Raw genomic sequence first — 15,635 nt, 5'->3', positions numbered from 1 at the left:
TGTTAATTGATAAATATAAACTATTAACATGTCTCTTTTTGAAAGCATTCTTACTTTACAGCATTTTTTCACACCTGCCTAAAACTTTTGCACAGTACTGTATAATACATTATATATATATATATATATATATATATATATATATATATATATATATATATATATTACACTTACTGAGATATCCTGTTTTAAAGAGAGCAATGACTACTAGAATTGAAGAGTAGATCACACAACAGCATTAATTACATTTCTTTATAGTCTACCTCAAAAATGTGTAAACGTTGTGTTTTGGTTTTTTTTTTCCTCCTTATTTTCTCCAAAATGTCAAAAGGTTTACTAGACATAAATTAACTCTATTAAAAGTGTTGTTTGTTTGGAATTCCTGTTGGATTGTAGTAGTATCTTAAATTACCGGTATATGTTTTTGCTTTGTTGTAAAGTTCAAAACCAGCACTGACAAACCCAGTTTATTGTTATATGGGGGATAATAGCTGACAGCTAAGGCCGGTTTGGTTGTAAATTGTAGTTTAGGATGTGACCGTAAGGGATTTAAGGAATTCTGTCATTGGTTGTCGTCAGTACTGCCTGAAACTGGATCTCACTTTTCCTAAATTATTTTCATGTGATTCCAATTTGCTCATGCTGCAAACACCTGATGTCTTCCCCATCGCCAACCCATACTGTAGCGCCATGCTTAGGGAGAAGTATTCTGCAAGATTAATTGCTGTCCATGTTTTAATGCACAAGTTTTTCTAACCCTTGGAAGAACTAACTGAAAGTCGGCCTTAGCCACTTATAGTCAGTGAACCAAGAAATGTATTAATTTATTTTCTCTAGCCTAATGCTACCATTTAAGCAGATAACTCCTTGTTCAAAAAAAGAACAACACAAAGTTAAGTTAAGGTTGTTTAAAAAAAAAAAAAAAAAAAAAAAAAAAAACCTATACATGACTTTGTAAACTTACATTCTATCTTAACCTGTTCTTCCGTAGTGGAAGGACCAGTATTTTATGTTGCTACAGTAATAGTGTTAACAGCTTTTGTTTTCTGCTCTTCCTAAAGTTCAAGTACAGTACATCGTTCTTAGTGTTTGTCCAGCCAACATTTGGTTTATTTATTTTTGCTTGTGAAATGATCCGCACTTGTATAGCATGCTCGGCGTGCACTTGTTGGACGCATGTTGCTGTACCCATTACTATTGATTATGCTGCTGTTTTTCTTAAGACTGCTATTGTTTGAATCAGTAATTGGTACTGTACACGATAATGACTTGGTTTATATATATATATATACACAGACGTGCTCAAATTTGTTGGTACCCTTACAGCTCATTGAAATAATGCTTCATTCCTCCTGAAAAGTGATGAAATTAAAAGCTATTTTATCATGTATACTTGCATACCTTTGGTATGTCATAGAATAAAGCAAAGAAGCTGTGAAAAGAGATGAATTATTGCTTATTCTACAAAGATATTCTAAAATGGCCTGGACACATTTGTTGGTACCCCTTAGAAAAGATAATAAATTATTGGATTATAGGGATATTTCAAACTAACTAGTTTCTTTAATTAGTATCACACATGTCTCCAATCTTGTAATCAGTCATTCAGCCTATTTAAATGGAGAAAAGTAGTCAATGTGCTGTTTGGTATCATTGTGTGCACCGCACTGAACATGGACCAGAGAAAGCAAAGGAGAGAGTTGTCTGAGGAGATCAGAAAGAAAATAATAGACAAGCATGGTAAAGGTAAAGGCTACAAGACCATCTCCAAGCAGCTTGATGTTCCTGTGACAGCAGTTGCAAATATTATTAAGAAGTTTAAGGTCCATGGAACTGTAGACAACCTCCCTGGGCGTGGCCGCAAGAGGAAAATCGACCCCAGACTGAACAGAAGGATAGTGCAAATGGTAGAAAAAGAACCAAGGATAACTGCCAAATAGATACAAGCTGAACTCCAAGGTGAAGGTACATCAGTTTCTGATCGCACCATCTGTCGCTTTTTGAGGGAAAGTAGGCTCCATGGAAGACCCAGGAGGACTCCACTTTTGAAAGAAAAACATAAAAAAGCCAGTCTGGAATTTGCTAAAATGCATATTGACAAGCAACAATCCTTCTGGGAGAATGTCCTTTGGACAGATGAGTCAAAACTGGAGCTTTTTGGCAAGTCACATCAGCTCTATGTTCACAGACGAAAAAATGAAGCTTTCAAAGAAAAGAACACCATACCTACAGTGAAACATGGAGGAGGCTCGGTTATGTTTTGGGGCTGCTTTGCTGCGCCTGGCACAGGGTGCCTTGAATCTGTGCAGGGCACAATGAAATCTCAAGACCATCAAGGCATTCTGGAGCAAAACATACTGCCCAGTGTCAGAAAGCTCTGTCTCAGTCGCTGGTCATGGGTCCTCCAACAGGATAATGACCCAAAACACACAGCTAAAAGCACCCAAGAATGGATAAGAACAAAACATTGGACTATTCTGAAGTGGCCTTCTATGAGTCCTGATCTGAATCCTATCGAACATCTATGGAAAGAGCTGAAACTTGCAGTCTGGAGAAGGCACCCATCAAACCTGAGACAGCTGGAGCAGTTTGCTCAGGAAGAGTGGGCCAAACTACCTGTTAACAGGTGCAGAAGTCTCATTGAGAGCTACAGAAAACGTTTGATTGCAGTGATTGCCTCTAAAGGTTGTGCAACAAAGTATTAGGTTAGCGGTCCCATCATTTTTGTCCATACCATTTTCTTTTGTTTTATTATTTACAATATTATGTTGAATAAAAAATCAAAAGCAAAGTCTAATTTCTATTAAATATGGAATAAACAATGGTGGATGACAATTACTTTTGTCAGTTTCAAGTTATTTCAGAGAAAATTGTGCATTCTTCGTTTTTTGTGGAGGGGTACCAACAAATTTGAGCACGTCTGTGTATATATATAATATATAATATTTTTAAACTTTTTAATTTTTTAAAAGTCATTATATATAACTTGGAAAAGAACACTTTAAAAAGAAGTGACCTTAAAGCAATCTGGTGACTGCTGTGGGATTGATTTGGTATCACTTTAGTGTGACTTAGCCTAAATTGTTTTGGTTGAATTTGTTGTGCAGTTTTAATTACTGTACTGTCGTCTTTTATGTTTTAGACCCAATTAATGTTTCTTTAGGACTTGGCATTTTATTAACTCAACAAATGTGTAACTTTTACTTGACCACAGAGCAGGGAAGCAGTTGTATGTTATTGTGCAGCTTCTTTGTCACCCTACACCCCAAGCCTACCATGGCCAACTTCTCCAGGGGTGGGGACAGCAGTTCAGTCTCTTACTGTACATCAAACCCTTAGCCTGCAAGAAACTTGCACTGGCCTGCAACCGGTGCTGAGTTTCAGAACTACTTTGGGTCTATATTCATAAAAGATCAGGAGCCAGGGGTTTAAGCAGTCAGACCCTGGTTGGACCTGCACTGTAGCTGCAAAAGGGATGTGGTGGAAAACTTGGTAGGAAAACTTGGTACAGTAACAGGCAAACAGAAGAGTTTGCAGAAACTTTGCATGTGATTTGATAATGTGAAGCCAGGATAGGTTATCTAAAGAATATGAAATTGGGGGTTCTGTGGTTCTACAAGTGTTTCCAGGACACCCATTCATTTACTGTAGTTAAAATTAGAACAATATTTCAGAAGGTACAGCATTGGTCTGATACTGTGACCTTAGGTACATACTGTAATGTAAGACAGGCAACGGGTACGGTTAGCTGATTTGCGGAAGATTTATATCGGTGGATATTGCTTAAGGCTTTAGGAAAAAATTATTCTTTATGGTTTTGCAATTATATTTTCCATCTAATTTTTTTTTTCTTAAAGATGTTGGTGTACTACGTTTTTTTAATGTGTGTTTTTATAGTACTGATTAAAAAAATATACCTCCCTTGTTTTGTTTTTTATATTTATTACAGATTTCTAATTGCTTAACTGCATTATGTTTCATATTTTATAATCTGCTTTAACTGATTTGGCATTTTTTCATAATGGCACCAAGTACTGTACATGTTGATCCTAGCTTTAATCTAGCTAAACTTTTTTTAATCAAAATACTGTACATTGTTGAAATGATGGTGTACTATTTGCACATTCATTTTTTCATAAACTTGAATTTTACAGTACGTGCCGCTGTTAAGGAGTGCAGTTGAACAACTTTCAATATTTTCTGGTTGGATGAACCAGAGAATTACACTTATCTTTCACTATAAGCTTATATGTTTAGTATGGAAAGCTCATGGTATAGACATTCTGTAGTTATTCAGTGTTGGTAATGGTGACTGGCTTATGCACTGTATGTGTTTGTATTTTGGTTGGGCAAATGAAGACTACTGTATATTTTGGGAACTGCAAAATGATCTTTGCATTCATATTTAAGCAATTCTTATACTGTACTGTAAATGTAGACTACTGTACATATTGTGGGCTATAGAACCACATGTCTGTTTATGAAACTACTCTAGGCATGACCATTACCAACACTTCATACAGTACTTTGCATGCTGTTTGTGTACAGTAGGTTACTGTGTCTTGTGCAGAAATGTAATGTCACTACAGTAAAATGATACGTTTTGAAGCACAACAATTCTGTAGATTTATTTATCTGGGCATTGGGAATAGCTGGTCAAATTTACTTGCTGAAAACCAGGTACAGTACTGTAGGTCTACTGGAGAAGTGGACAGCTGTAGAAATCGGTGCCTTTTCCTCCTGATTTAATGTGTTTTGAATTTCTGGTACCTAATCTATGACCTTTTTTCATGTTGGCCATCTTGTTTTAATCCATCCCACACATAAAATACGTGTGGTATGACATGTACTTCATATACACATAAAATACTTGTGGTATGACATGTACTTCATATTTACTTTGCTTCAGTTCCTTGATAATATTTATTGGGATGTATGGGAATACAGAGAACTTATTGCAAATATGACATATACTCTACAGTATGTACTGTGACCGTTACTTGAACTGTTAAAAAAATAAATTGCTAACTAATGATTTAAAATTGCTAACATCAAATACAGATTGAATGCAGCATTTTAAATGGGCATACAAACCCCCCTTTGGCAAATGGCAGCCTTTTAAATCAACAGCAACATTGCAAAGTGACAACTTATATTATAATCACACTTATATAATTTGTTGTTGTTGTTGTTGTTGTTGTTGATTTCCATTCCTTTATAATTGAGACATTCCTTGCTATGAAACACACACACCCCCACACACACATGGTTTCTCTGTGACATAGCCTGCCAATGGCTGCTCCTCATGAGAAGCACTGCAAGTAATTAGGGAAACAGAAATTAAACTCTTCAGAGCTAAGGAGAGCAACATAACATCTCAGGCAAATTGTCCCTGGCTTCTGTTTTAATAATTATGAATAATTTGAGGATGAAACTACAATGCAATGTACATTTATGGCAATGCGATTCTGTTTTATGGTTTGCTTACACAGGGTATTGAAAAACTCTGAAATCCTTCATATTATAGATTTAAAAAAAAAAAAACATTATTTAGTCACTTTATTAGTACCTGTCTATCCAATTGGATTTAGTAAAGTTCTGGAGTGGGGCATGGTATACTCTGGGTCACTAGATTACTCTCCATAGCCTAACAAATGATGCAGTTTACAGTACTTAAGTATCATTACCTGGTCAATTTTTGGAGGTTACTGGTAATTTTAAACCAGCTTGGTTTATGACTAGTAATATCTCTATACAATATCTGAGATGCTCAGAGTTATACAATTCTAAGTTTGTTCTGTTTTTGAAATCTAGCAAGGGGCTACAAGTTTCATTTGCACATAACCAAATAAAATCACTTTTACCAAAGAGTTGTCATTTGTGGAAATTTTAAAAATAATCTATTTTTTTCTTAATTTTTGCAGGGTCAGGGGAGGGTTATGGAAAAATAATCCAGCGTTTCCCACAGAAAGACTGGGATGATACCCCCTTTCCTCAGGGAATAGAGATGGTAAGTAAATGGAGAACGATGTGATTGGAACCTTCACAAATTGCTTGAATTGAAATAACAAAATTGTGAAGGAATGCCTATGTTTGTGGTAAGAACTACAGTGAGTTAAAAATGGATTACATTTTTTCAGTGTGTCAGCCTACAAAAAAACTAACAAATGTAGCAATCTATTATAACATGACATGCTGCAAAACTGGATGTTAACATGCAGTAATTATCATTTCATGCATTTAATAATTTGGCTATTAACTGGTCACTTATGAATTAAACAATTGAAGATGACATACTTTTAGGAATGCAAAACCACAGCACTAAGGAGAGCCATCTGTTTTGTGATGCTACGACATTTGTTTCTTCATATTTTGCACATCCCGTAATGGTATCTTATTTGGTTTGCAGAATTAAAACAGTTTTTTGCTGATTTGCTTATTGCTGATTGATGATTTACAACATTCAAAATAATTTTGAAGCTGTGAGAATTCTTTTGTATGACAAATTCCTTTTGTGAAGTGTTAATTCTGTTAAATACCTGGTTCATTATAGTTACTTTTGAATTCCCATAAGTTATGTTGCACATTTGTTTTGTATGTATATGTGTGTGTACATCAGATATAACACTCCTACAGCATGTCCCCCTATTCTCTATACTAGTGATTCATGCAATATTTCTACAGTAAATACAGTACCGGGGTTGTCAAACTATAAACAACTTCTCAGTCTAACTTCCGTTTCTGTCTCTCCCTTTTGGTACAGTATCTGAACTGAAGAAAAGCTGCGCTGGCACTTTATAACACAGACATCTTATTCAGCATTCGTTTTATGACTAAAATATTAGGCCTATTATGTGGTGAACTTTCCTAATGTATTTACTTTTTTGCTGCGAGAGGAGCTGCAGCTTTCCCCTGGAGACGAGATGTTTTAGCTTCGCTTCAGCCCCACTCCAGCAGCCGAACCTGGAGCGAGCCCATTCCCTCACCCCCTCTCCTGACCCGCTCTCCTCCTCGCACTTGGTTTGCTTGTCTGTCGTTCCGAACTGAACTCCCGACCTCCATTTAGCCAGGCTATTTAAAGTTTATAAACTGCAATTAAAATGATCCACGAGTAAAAAATATACCGTTGATTACATGGTGCGTATTTGCATGGTTAATTCATGGAAAGTTATATTTTTGCTTCACTATATGTGCATTCTAGAGAGGGAGTTATTTTATTTTGTATTTTAGTCAGATGTGTGTTGTGTCACGCGGCGCCCCCCCACCCCCTCCCCCATTTATAACGCTCTTCGGTTATAACGCTTATATCGGTAATAAGCAACTATAGAAGTGACATATAATAAAATAATTAGATTTCTCTACGTAGTATTATTTATTGACAACACATGCATTATTGTATAACTGCTGACCCTGCACTCTGCACATTATGCATACAGTCAAAAAAATCCTGTTGCAAGATTGTCACATTTAAGTGATACTGTAAGTTAAGAATTGCAAAAAAAACCTGCAAAGGCTACCTTTATAAAGGTTGACCATAGTAAAAGCATTGCAAAGTGCAATAAAGCATAGTAAATGCATGGTAAATAAAAGGTAAGAATTGTAAAGTTTAGCAAGGTATGGTAAAGCATATTAATAAACATGGCAATCCAGGGTAAACTATGGTAGGTGCATAGTATAACCATGGAAAAGCATGGGGAAAAATACCATGGTATACAAAAACTAGATCAACTTGATCACTGATAATCTTGATTGCATTCTTTTGTAAGAAAAAAAAAAGTGCAACTGGCATCACATTCTTGATGTTTCTGTAAGCCTTTCTGGTTGGGCTCGGCACAAACACTGAATAGTTCTATGTGTTGTGTCCAACATTAAGTGAACATTTGCATGTAATTTGTTTAATAGAAAACATTTCCCTGACCACATTATTGAAAAGAGCTGTCTCTCCCTGAGCCCTATGGTTTTCATAGTAAATTTCTCATTCCGAACGACGTTAAGGTAGGACGACTTTGCATTCTGCTCTGCCCTATTACAGTGTGTTAATAGTGTATATGTAGAGTCGTTTAGTCTGCAGGGATATCAGAAACGGGGAGCTACAGTAAAATGCCATGTAAGAGAGCCGCACACTGGCAGAAGTAGAGCTGCTGTTCAAAAGCGTGGGGCTCTGTTCCATGTATAAACCGTGAATGATCATTATAAAAGGGCTCTACTGTATGTACGCCAAGGTTATACAAAAAAATTGTTTTCTAAAATTAAGTGATATTCCTGAAACTGTGCTTGTTTTAAACGTCTGCAGTACTGTAGGTATTACAGTATGATGTTTTTTGTTGGAGAAACTTTTAAAAGCAAACACTGCATAATAGCATCAAAGGATTTTCATTAGTATATTAGTATACTGTACTAAAATATATGGTGTAGTTTTATTTTAACAATGGATTATGGAAAGATTTATAAGAGAAGCATTTTGATTAATTGCTTCCTTTTAGAATTGATCTCTGTTCTTTCAACTGCGTGTCTCCAGTGTTTAGCAATTCTTTTACTTGCATTGGTTGTCAATGGGACATGTTGCTGTGTATGGATTGACCCAGTCATTGCCAAGTTTGCTTTTCCTTTTGAGGAGGCTGTTTACACACTGTTCTTGCAATACTCGTTCCTTCAGTGCAAGAAGGGTCAGACCGCAAAGTAATCATATTTTAGTCAAAATCATAATCTACTGAACTGTTCATCAAAAAATGACTTTTGTATGAGCTTATATTTGGAATTGTAGTTGAATGGATACAGTATTATCCCATTTGCGTAGTATTGCCATTTTAATAGTTTTTCATACTGAAAGCATGAATTTTTGGTTACATTTTTATTATTTTGTTCTGTTTTAAGTGTGCCAGTAATGGAATCAGAACAGACATTCCTAATTGTCATTTGATAGAAAAATACATTTGAGAGAAGTTTTTAGTTTGGATCAAAAAATGTCACTTCTGATCAACAAAACAAAAAGCCTTCTGATGCTTTGTGCCACGTTACTGAAAATGTGTAGTGCGTTTTATTTGGAGCATGCATTGGATACTGGTATTTCCTGTGTCAACAAATACATCATTTTGTTTATCTGACAGTTTGTTTAAACCCACTCATCTTTTAATTGAGGAACTCAAAACCCCCTTGCGTTAACGATTTGTCATGTTCCAGATATATAAACTCTGAACCGTTATCAAGCTACTGACTCTGTTAAGTTTAGTCCCAAGGAAAGGTCTCCAGATAGCAGTCATTTAAGGAAGTCATTAAGGCGCCCTGTGACACACGACCAGACCAGAAGCAGTATTTCTCATTTTTGCAAATCACTGTCTCGAAAAACATAAACATTTTTCTAGTACATTTGTTGTTAATCAGGATCCCCTGGAATCTTTGTAGAAGGAGGAGGGGGGGGGGGGGGCGGCGGCGGGGGGGGGCGGCGGCGGCACCCCATTGCTTTTAGAACATATTTCCAATTATTCCTGTAATAACATTGAAAGAAGCATTTTTACCCTGTGACATTATGACGACTTGTTATATTTAGGTATTTATTCAGCTGAGTGAGTCCAGTATCTTATGAGTAATCACTTACAGTGTTGTTTTTCAGTGTTGTAGTCGGTTACTCTATCGACCCCTGTTTTATATGAATAAGTCAAATGCTATCTTTGTTGATTGTTTGACATTCCACGGGCACATACCTGCTGCATTTCGGCAGGAAGCCCAATAAAAACTCAAAACTAAACTCTCTTTTTTAGTAACAGATTTTTTTTTTGTCTGTAATCTTTTACAAAAAAATACATACAGTACATGCAGGGAGTGGAGATAAATCCATCTGAAGAACACTCCAGTACTTGTGATTCCAGCCAATACAAGAGGCACATACAACTGTAAAGGCAAAGGCATGTTTTCTGAGAGCAATAAAACACTTTTAAACAATATACAACTTGTAATAAACTATTTGTTTGTAACAACAGGATACAAATCAGTCTTTTGCATGAGGAGTACCATAATCACGATGGCTAAAGTTTTGCAATTTTGTTTTTCATTTTCTGTCAGTTTTTTGTTCTGTGTATGGGAAGTGGTATGTAATTCAGTATGTTAACATAACATTGTTCAGCAGGTTTCATTCGACGTAATGAAGCAAAATGAGTTCATTCAGTAGTGTGATGCAAAACTTTTGGCCATAGCTGTAGAAAGCATTGACGAAAGGAGTTGGGATACTCATCAGAATAATAGAGGTTAAGCACACTGCGCAGTAGTTACCTTAATCATGTCCACTTCTAAGAATGTGTCAGTTTTTAAACACATATTGATAAATTACCTCATTAGCCTAAATGTTTAAGCAGAGGGATGAAGGAATAGCTGATATTTTTTAGGTTTTCATTGTGTGTTTTTTTTTTTTGCAATGAATGTATTTTATGTAGGGACACTAAAAAGGATCAAAACAATGCTCGGTTTTACTCGGTTGAAGGTAGTATTTTCCGTTCGGTGGAAAAGCAGGTGTCCTTTCTGTTTGCAAGGATTGATGTTTGTCTGGCCATGAGTTTCTTTTACATTAAAGCAGTCTAGCCAAGCTCTTGGAAAACATTTTGTTTACATGGAACGTTGGTATGCGAGTTCTATGGCATTATTCATTATTGGTCATTTTACTACGCAAGTTAAGAAGCTCTGAGGGGCCCCAATGATGTTTTCATGACAAATTGAATAAGACACAAATAAAAGTTTGACATTTCAGAATTTACAGTGCAAGACTGCAAGTAGTATTGTGGAAGGTATAACTGGGAACAGGTTATGTGCGTTTAAAACAGACTGCAGTTGAAGTAAGTAGATTTGTTTTCAGCCGTTCCAACTTCGATGGTGGCTGGGCCCATTTATTTGAAATATGGCAGCTGAGAGTCTAGGCTGCTGTGGGCGGGGGGTTAACATAAGCAAAACAATTTCCGTGACATGAACTATGTATGTTATTTGAAGAGTTGTGACTGTACCAACAGTAATATATGATAATACCAAAAGTCATTAAAATACTAAGCAAAATCATATGTTACAATTTTATTTTTTAAAACAAGTTCTCAGTTTGCTTGCCTTGTCTTCCAGGAAATACAGTATGGTACTGCTTCACTTCCTGGGTCATTTCACCTCAGCAGTGTCTTCAGGGTCAAAGCATCTTACAGGCTGCATGAATTGATGTGTATGGAAATACTAGGGAATTATTTTAAGCTGCAATTGCTTTAAGCAACTAAACTACAGTATTAAAAGGTGTTTTTTTTTGTTTTTTTTTAATAAAAGCCAAACAAGAAAAGCAGTCAAAAAAAAAAAAAAAAAAGTTTCAAATTCTCAAATGTAGCGGTCTGTCTGCTTGCTGGTAAATGCGTGAATAATTGGGATTCCAGCTTTGTAGTTTTAATGAAGATGTACTGTAGTGTTTAACATACCGATGTAACAAATGGTATTTTGGTTTTCTTTTTTCTGGTGGGCAAATGGTTATTTACAGATTTCCCTGGTATACACATATTTGACAAGCATTTGGGGAATTTATTACAGAGTACAAAATCAGCCATAGCATTTGCAAGAAAAGAAAATAAACCGTTTGGGGGAGAGGAAAGAAAAAAAAGAACGTGCCATTTCATGTTTTTTGTTAATGCTTTTTTTGCACACTTCATCTTTTTTGAGCCCTTGCTACACTATTAGTTTAATTGTGGACTTGTTTCTGTAATCCTAACCCACAGTGGTTATGTCTATTAAATAAGTTGGAGCTGTAACCATATGACCATCGCCATATCTATGAAGGGTTAAAAGAACTGAAGTGAATAGAGCAGAACTGGCCTGGATATCATGGTATGCTTGAATACTATGTTGGCCATCATTTTTTTTTTTCTTTTACTGCCAAACCTGCACTTAATATTGTAGTGGATGCTTCTCCTTTTGTACAAAGGGGGTGTGATCAATCATGACCAGGTGGCCACCGTCTTTGAATTTTAACATTTTCAGAAGTTTGTGTGCTGTATGCATGTGTCTTTGCGTGTGCAAACATTCAAGTACATTCCATCTAATTTGTTGTGGATTTGCTTTGTCAAAATGTGAGTGATTTGGGTACTGGCATCGTAATCCAGTGCACTGAAGTCTTGAGAGCCTGGAATCCATGTAGTAAGTAGAAAATGCAAGTACAAGTGTAGAAGATACAAGATAATTGGTCTAATATAAACAAGACATTATGAATAAGCGCAGTTCATTTCTAGTTCTCTTCACTACTTCCGTTGTTACGTTCCGTTGTTATTAGGGTTACAAAGTAGTTTATTATCTCCGAGGAGAGGGGATGCATTGACTTGGCATGTAGAGTTGCTGTGTGTCGTTTCACCTCTCCTTGATTTTACAAAGTTGGAAGTTTCCTTATACATAAGAAAATAGTTTCAGACCACGTCACCATTGGTGCCATGTCAGTATTGCATTTTTCTTTTTAGATAAAGCCAAGCTGATTTGTTGTTGAATTTTCATAGCTGAATATTTTAATTAAATAAAGTTTACACTACATGCCTTTGAGCTAAAACCGTAATAGGCCCTTTTTTTGAAACTCAATAAAAAAATAAACACTTCCATGTTGGGACTTGATATTATTCCTAGAATCCTCAGTTCCCTGGTGTAGAATATAAAGGCAACATGTTATTTGAATTACTTGTGTAATAGAGATAATCTGTTTATTGAAATTCTATCAAGATGTTCATTTTATGTGATATTCTGTAAATGAATCGGTCAAGCTGCTTTCTGCTCTTTTTGTAAACACCAGGCTAACTGGAAACTTGGTTAGGTTTCTTATCTAGGCTTGCAGTAGCCCAGCAAGAATGATTATATACATTATATACATGTAATTGGTTGGCTTGTAAATGCACTTTACAGTAAACCAGTGGAAGTTATAGAGTACCCATGCCCTCGGCAAGTAGTTTGTGTATCGTCTTTTAGTAATATATATTTTTTTATTATTCATTCATTCATTCATTCATTCATTCATTCATTCATTTATTTATTTATTTATTTATTTATTTAATTTAGTCATTGCCAATTATTTTTATTATTTCACCCAATTTAGAATGGCCAATTATTTTCTTAAGCTCAGCTCACCACTACCACCCCTGCGCTGACTCGGGAGGGCGAAGACGCACACACAGTGTGTGTCGTCAGCCAACCACTTTTTTTCACACTGCGGACTCACCATGCAGCCACCTACAGCGTTGGAGGACAACGCAGCTCTCGGGCAGCTTACAGGCAAGCCCGCAGGCGCCCGGCCAGACTACAGGGGTCACTGGTGCGCGGTGAGCCGAGGACACCCTGGCCGACCTAGCCCTCCCTCCCCACTGTTGACGCTCGGCTAATTGTGCGCTGTCCCCTGGGAGCTCCTGTCCACGGTCGGCTGTGGAATAGCCTGGACTCGAACCGGCGACGTCCAGGCTATAAAGCGCATTCTGCACTCCACGCGGAGCGCCTTTACCGGATGCGCCACTCGGGAGCCCCAGTATTTTGTTTTTGAAAAAAAAAACTATGTGTAAAGTGCTACACCATCGCAAAGTCAAAAATGATTTCTATCTCTTAAAATATTTTTTTCGTATTCCCGGCGAAAGGTCTTAGAATCCAGAAGAACTTTGACAGAGGGCTGCACTAAACTCTGATCCTTGAGCTCAATTCATGGCAGTACTGTAGATGTATGTGAATACACCACCTTGTTTAAACATTGGCAGTGGAGAGTGCTTGTGCTCTGTGCACTCAGTGACCACTGCTGGGACCCCTGCTATTTCCTCTTACTAATTGACCTAGTTTAGAGGATAATCGGCAAGCTTGTAAAACCAAAGGTATAAAGAACTGGGCTGAACTGTGGTAAGTTACGTTGAATGTGAGCTACAAGTGTTGCATGCCACTCACAAAAATGTGGGTATTAAATAACAAATGGTACTGTGCATAATATTAGAACAGGCCGGCCACGGAAAGACTTTGTTCTTGTAATGGACTTGTCGCTGTCAAGAACCAACTGGACAAAGTTCTGTGATCAATCATCTAGTAGAGCATTGATGGACCACATGGCCTTGTTCATATGGCCTTCAGTATACAGAACTGACATATCTTCATCCTGGTCATAAGTTTTCTGCTTTTCTGGTACAGTATATGGTAATACTGTTGCATGCCTGTTTTACACTGTGTATCTTTCCATTAGTCTACTGTATGCTCCATGTGGAATTTAAATCAGGCTGTGCAAGAAAACTACTTTACCTCTTGTTACTCAAGCACCATTATATACATCTTGTGTCAGGAACTGCTTTATAATAATGCAAAAGGAAAAAGCTAAAATCTTAAGATAGAACGGTCTGTTTGGAAAATATTTCCCCTAGGGCCAAGATTTATTCCTCTTGAGAATATCAAGGGAATGGAAACAATGTGTTTAAATAATTTCAATATGTTGTGACGGCTATTCTTTGCATGAATGTGTTTTGTGTTTGTTTTGGAATCCGCTGCTTCCCAGTACCACAGCTTCTTTGTTATTTGAATTTACTATCTGTGTTAAAACACATGGAAAATAAACATGTACTATATAAATTCAAATTGAAAGTAAGGTATTTCTTTGATGTTCATTAGTCTATCTCCGAACATGCTCATTTAATTTAAGAGTGGTTTGCCGCAATCTCAGAGCTCAAGACATCTGTTTAGCTTCATTTAACTGTACGTATAGGACAAAACATTTAAAAACTCTAATTTGGGCATGGACATGTATAGTACATATGGAGGATGATGTCATTTACTTTTGTATGGTCTAATTTGTAATTATAGCTTTCATAGTAAATGCATGTTCTGTATAGGGCTATCATTAAGTTGTTAACTGGCCATCTCTGTTCAGTTTAAAAAATAGCATTTAAATTACTTATTCCTATAGGCATGAATTGCATATTTAAGCATCATACATTTTGGAACAAAAAAAAACAATGCTTGATTTTTTTTTTTCTTAATTTTAAAAAGAGTTTTTCATCAAGAGCAGAAAAAAACACGTACAATTGAATCTCTGTTTTAAAAAAAAAAGCACCCCCTACCCACACAAACACATACTGTATTTAGTTTAGTTTGAATGTTTGTAATGGGGATACCTGGTTCCAGAAAACAGATATTTAAGCTATTGTCTGCATGCTTTATTTATTTTGGTTATGATATATTCTAGTGTGAGAAAACAAGTTTAGGTAAGATAGCTATCTGATTTATTGCAACTCCAAAATGTTCATGGCATTGTAAAACATCTAATGTTTTGTCAGGTGTGTTTCCTTTTAAAGGTCAATAAAAAATGCAATGTACAAAATAGTTATAGCAGCTGCATACACATTTAAACATGTTATCGTAATAATTGCCCTACATTCTTTTCAAATCACAATAAATTTCTGACTAATTATACCATATAATTTGCAACAAATGGGCATTTAGAATAAGTTGTATTTTTCATGTTCTTGGGGGTGGGGCTGTCTTTGAATTATTTTTTTAATATACATGTTATTCCTCATGTTGTGCCTCTTTAGGTTGCTTACAGGAAATATAGTGGATTTGATGCATAGAATCCAATCAACATTTTCTGTACGGTACATTTAAGAACTAAGTAATAATCATCACAT

General features: G+C 36.2%; 1 protein-coding gene across 6 annotated transcripts in view; it reads left to right on the top strand.

Moving 5' to 3' along the window:
- Positions 1–15,635, top strand: part of LOC117432263 (myotubularin-related protein 13-like) — a 128,900-nt gene that overhangs the window by 17,619 nt on the left and 95,646 nt on the right. For all 6 annotated transcript variants that reach the window (XM_034053937.3, XM_034053936.3, XM_034053935.3 and 3 more), the window contains exon 2: positions 5,925–6,010. In XM_034053937.3, the coding sequence (XP_033909828.3) occupies positions 5,925–6,010 (86 nt within the window). The remainder of the gene's footprint in view (positions 1–5,924; positions 6,011–15,635) is intronic.

This window comes from Acipenser ruthenus, chromosome 27, assembly GCF_902713425.1.
Source record: "Acipenser ruthenus chromosome 27, fAciRut3.2 maternal haplotype, whole genome shotgun sequence".
Classification (NCBI taxonomy): domain Eukaryota; kingdom Metazoa; phylum Chordata; class Actinopteri; order Acipenseriformes; family Acipenseridae; genus Acipenser; species Acipenser ruthenus.
This window is presented reverse-complemented; position numbering and strand designations above follow the sequence as displayed.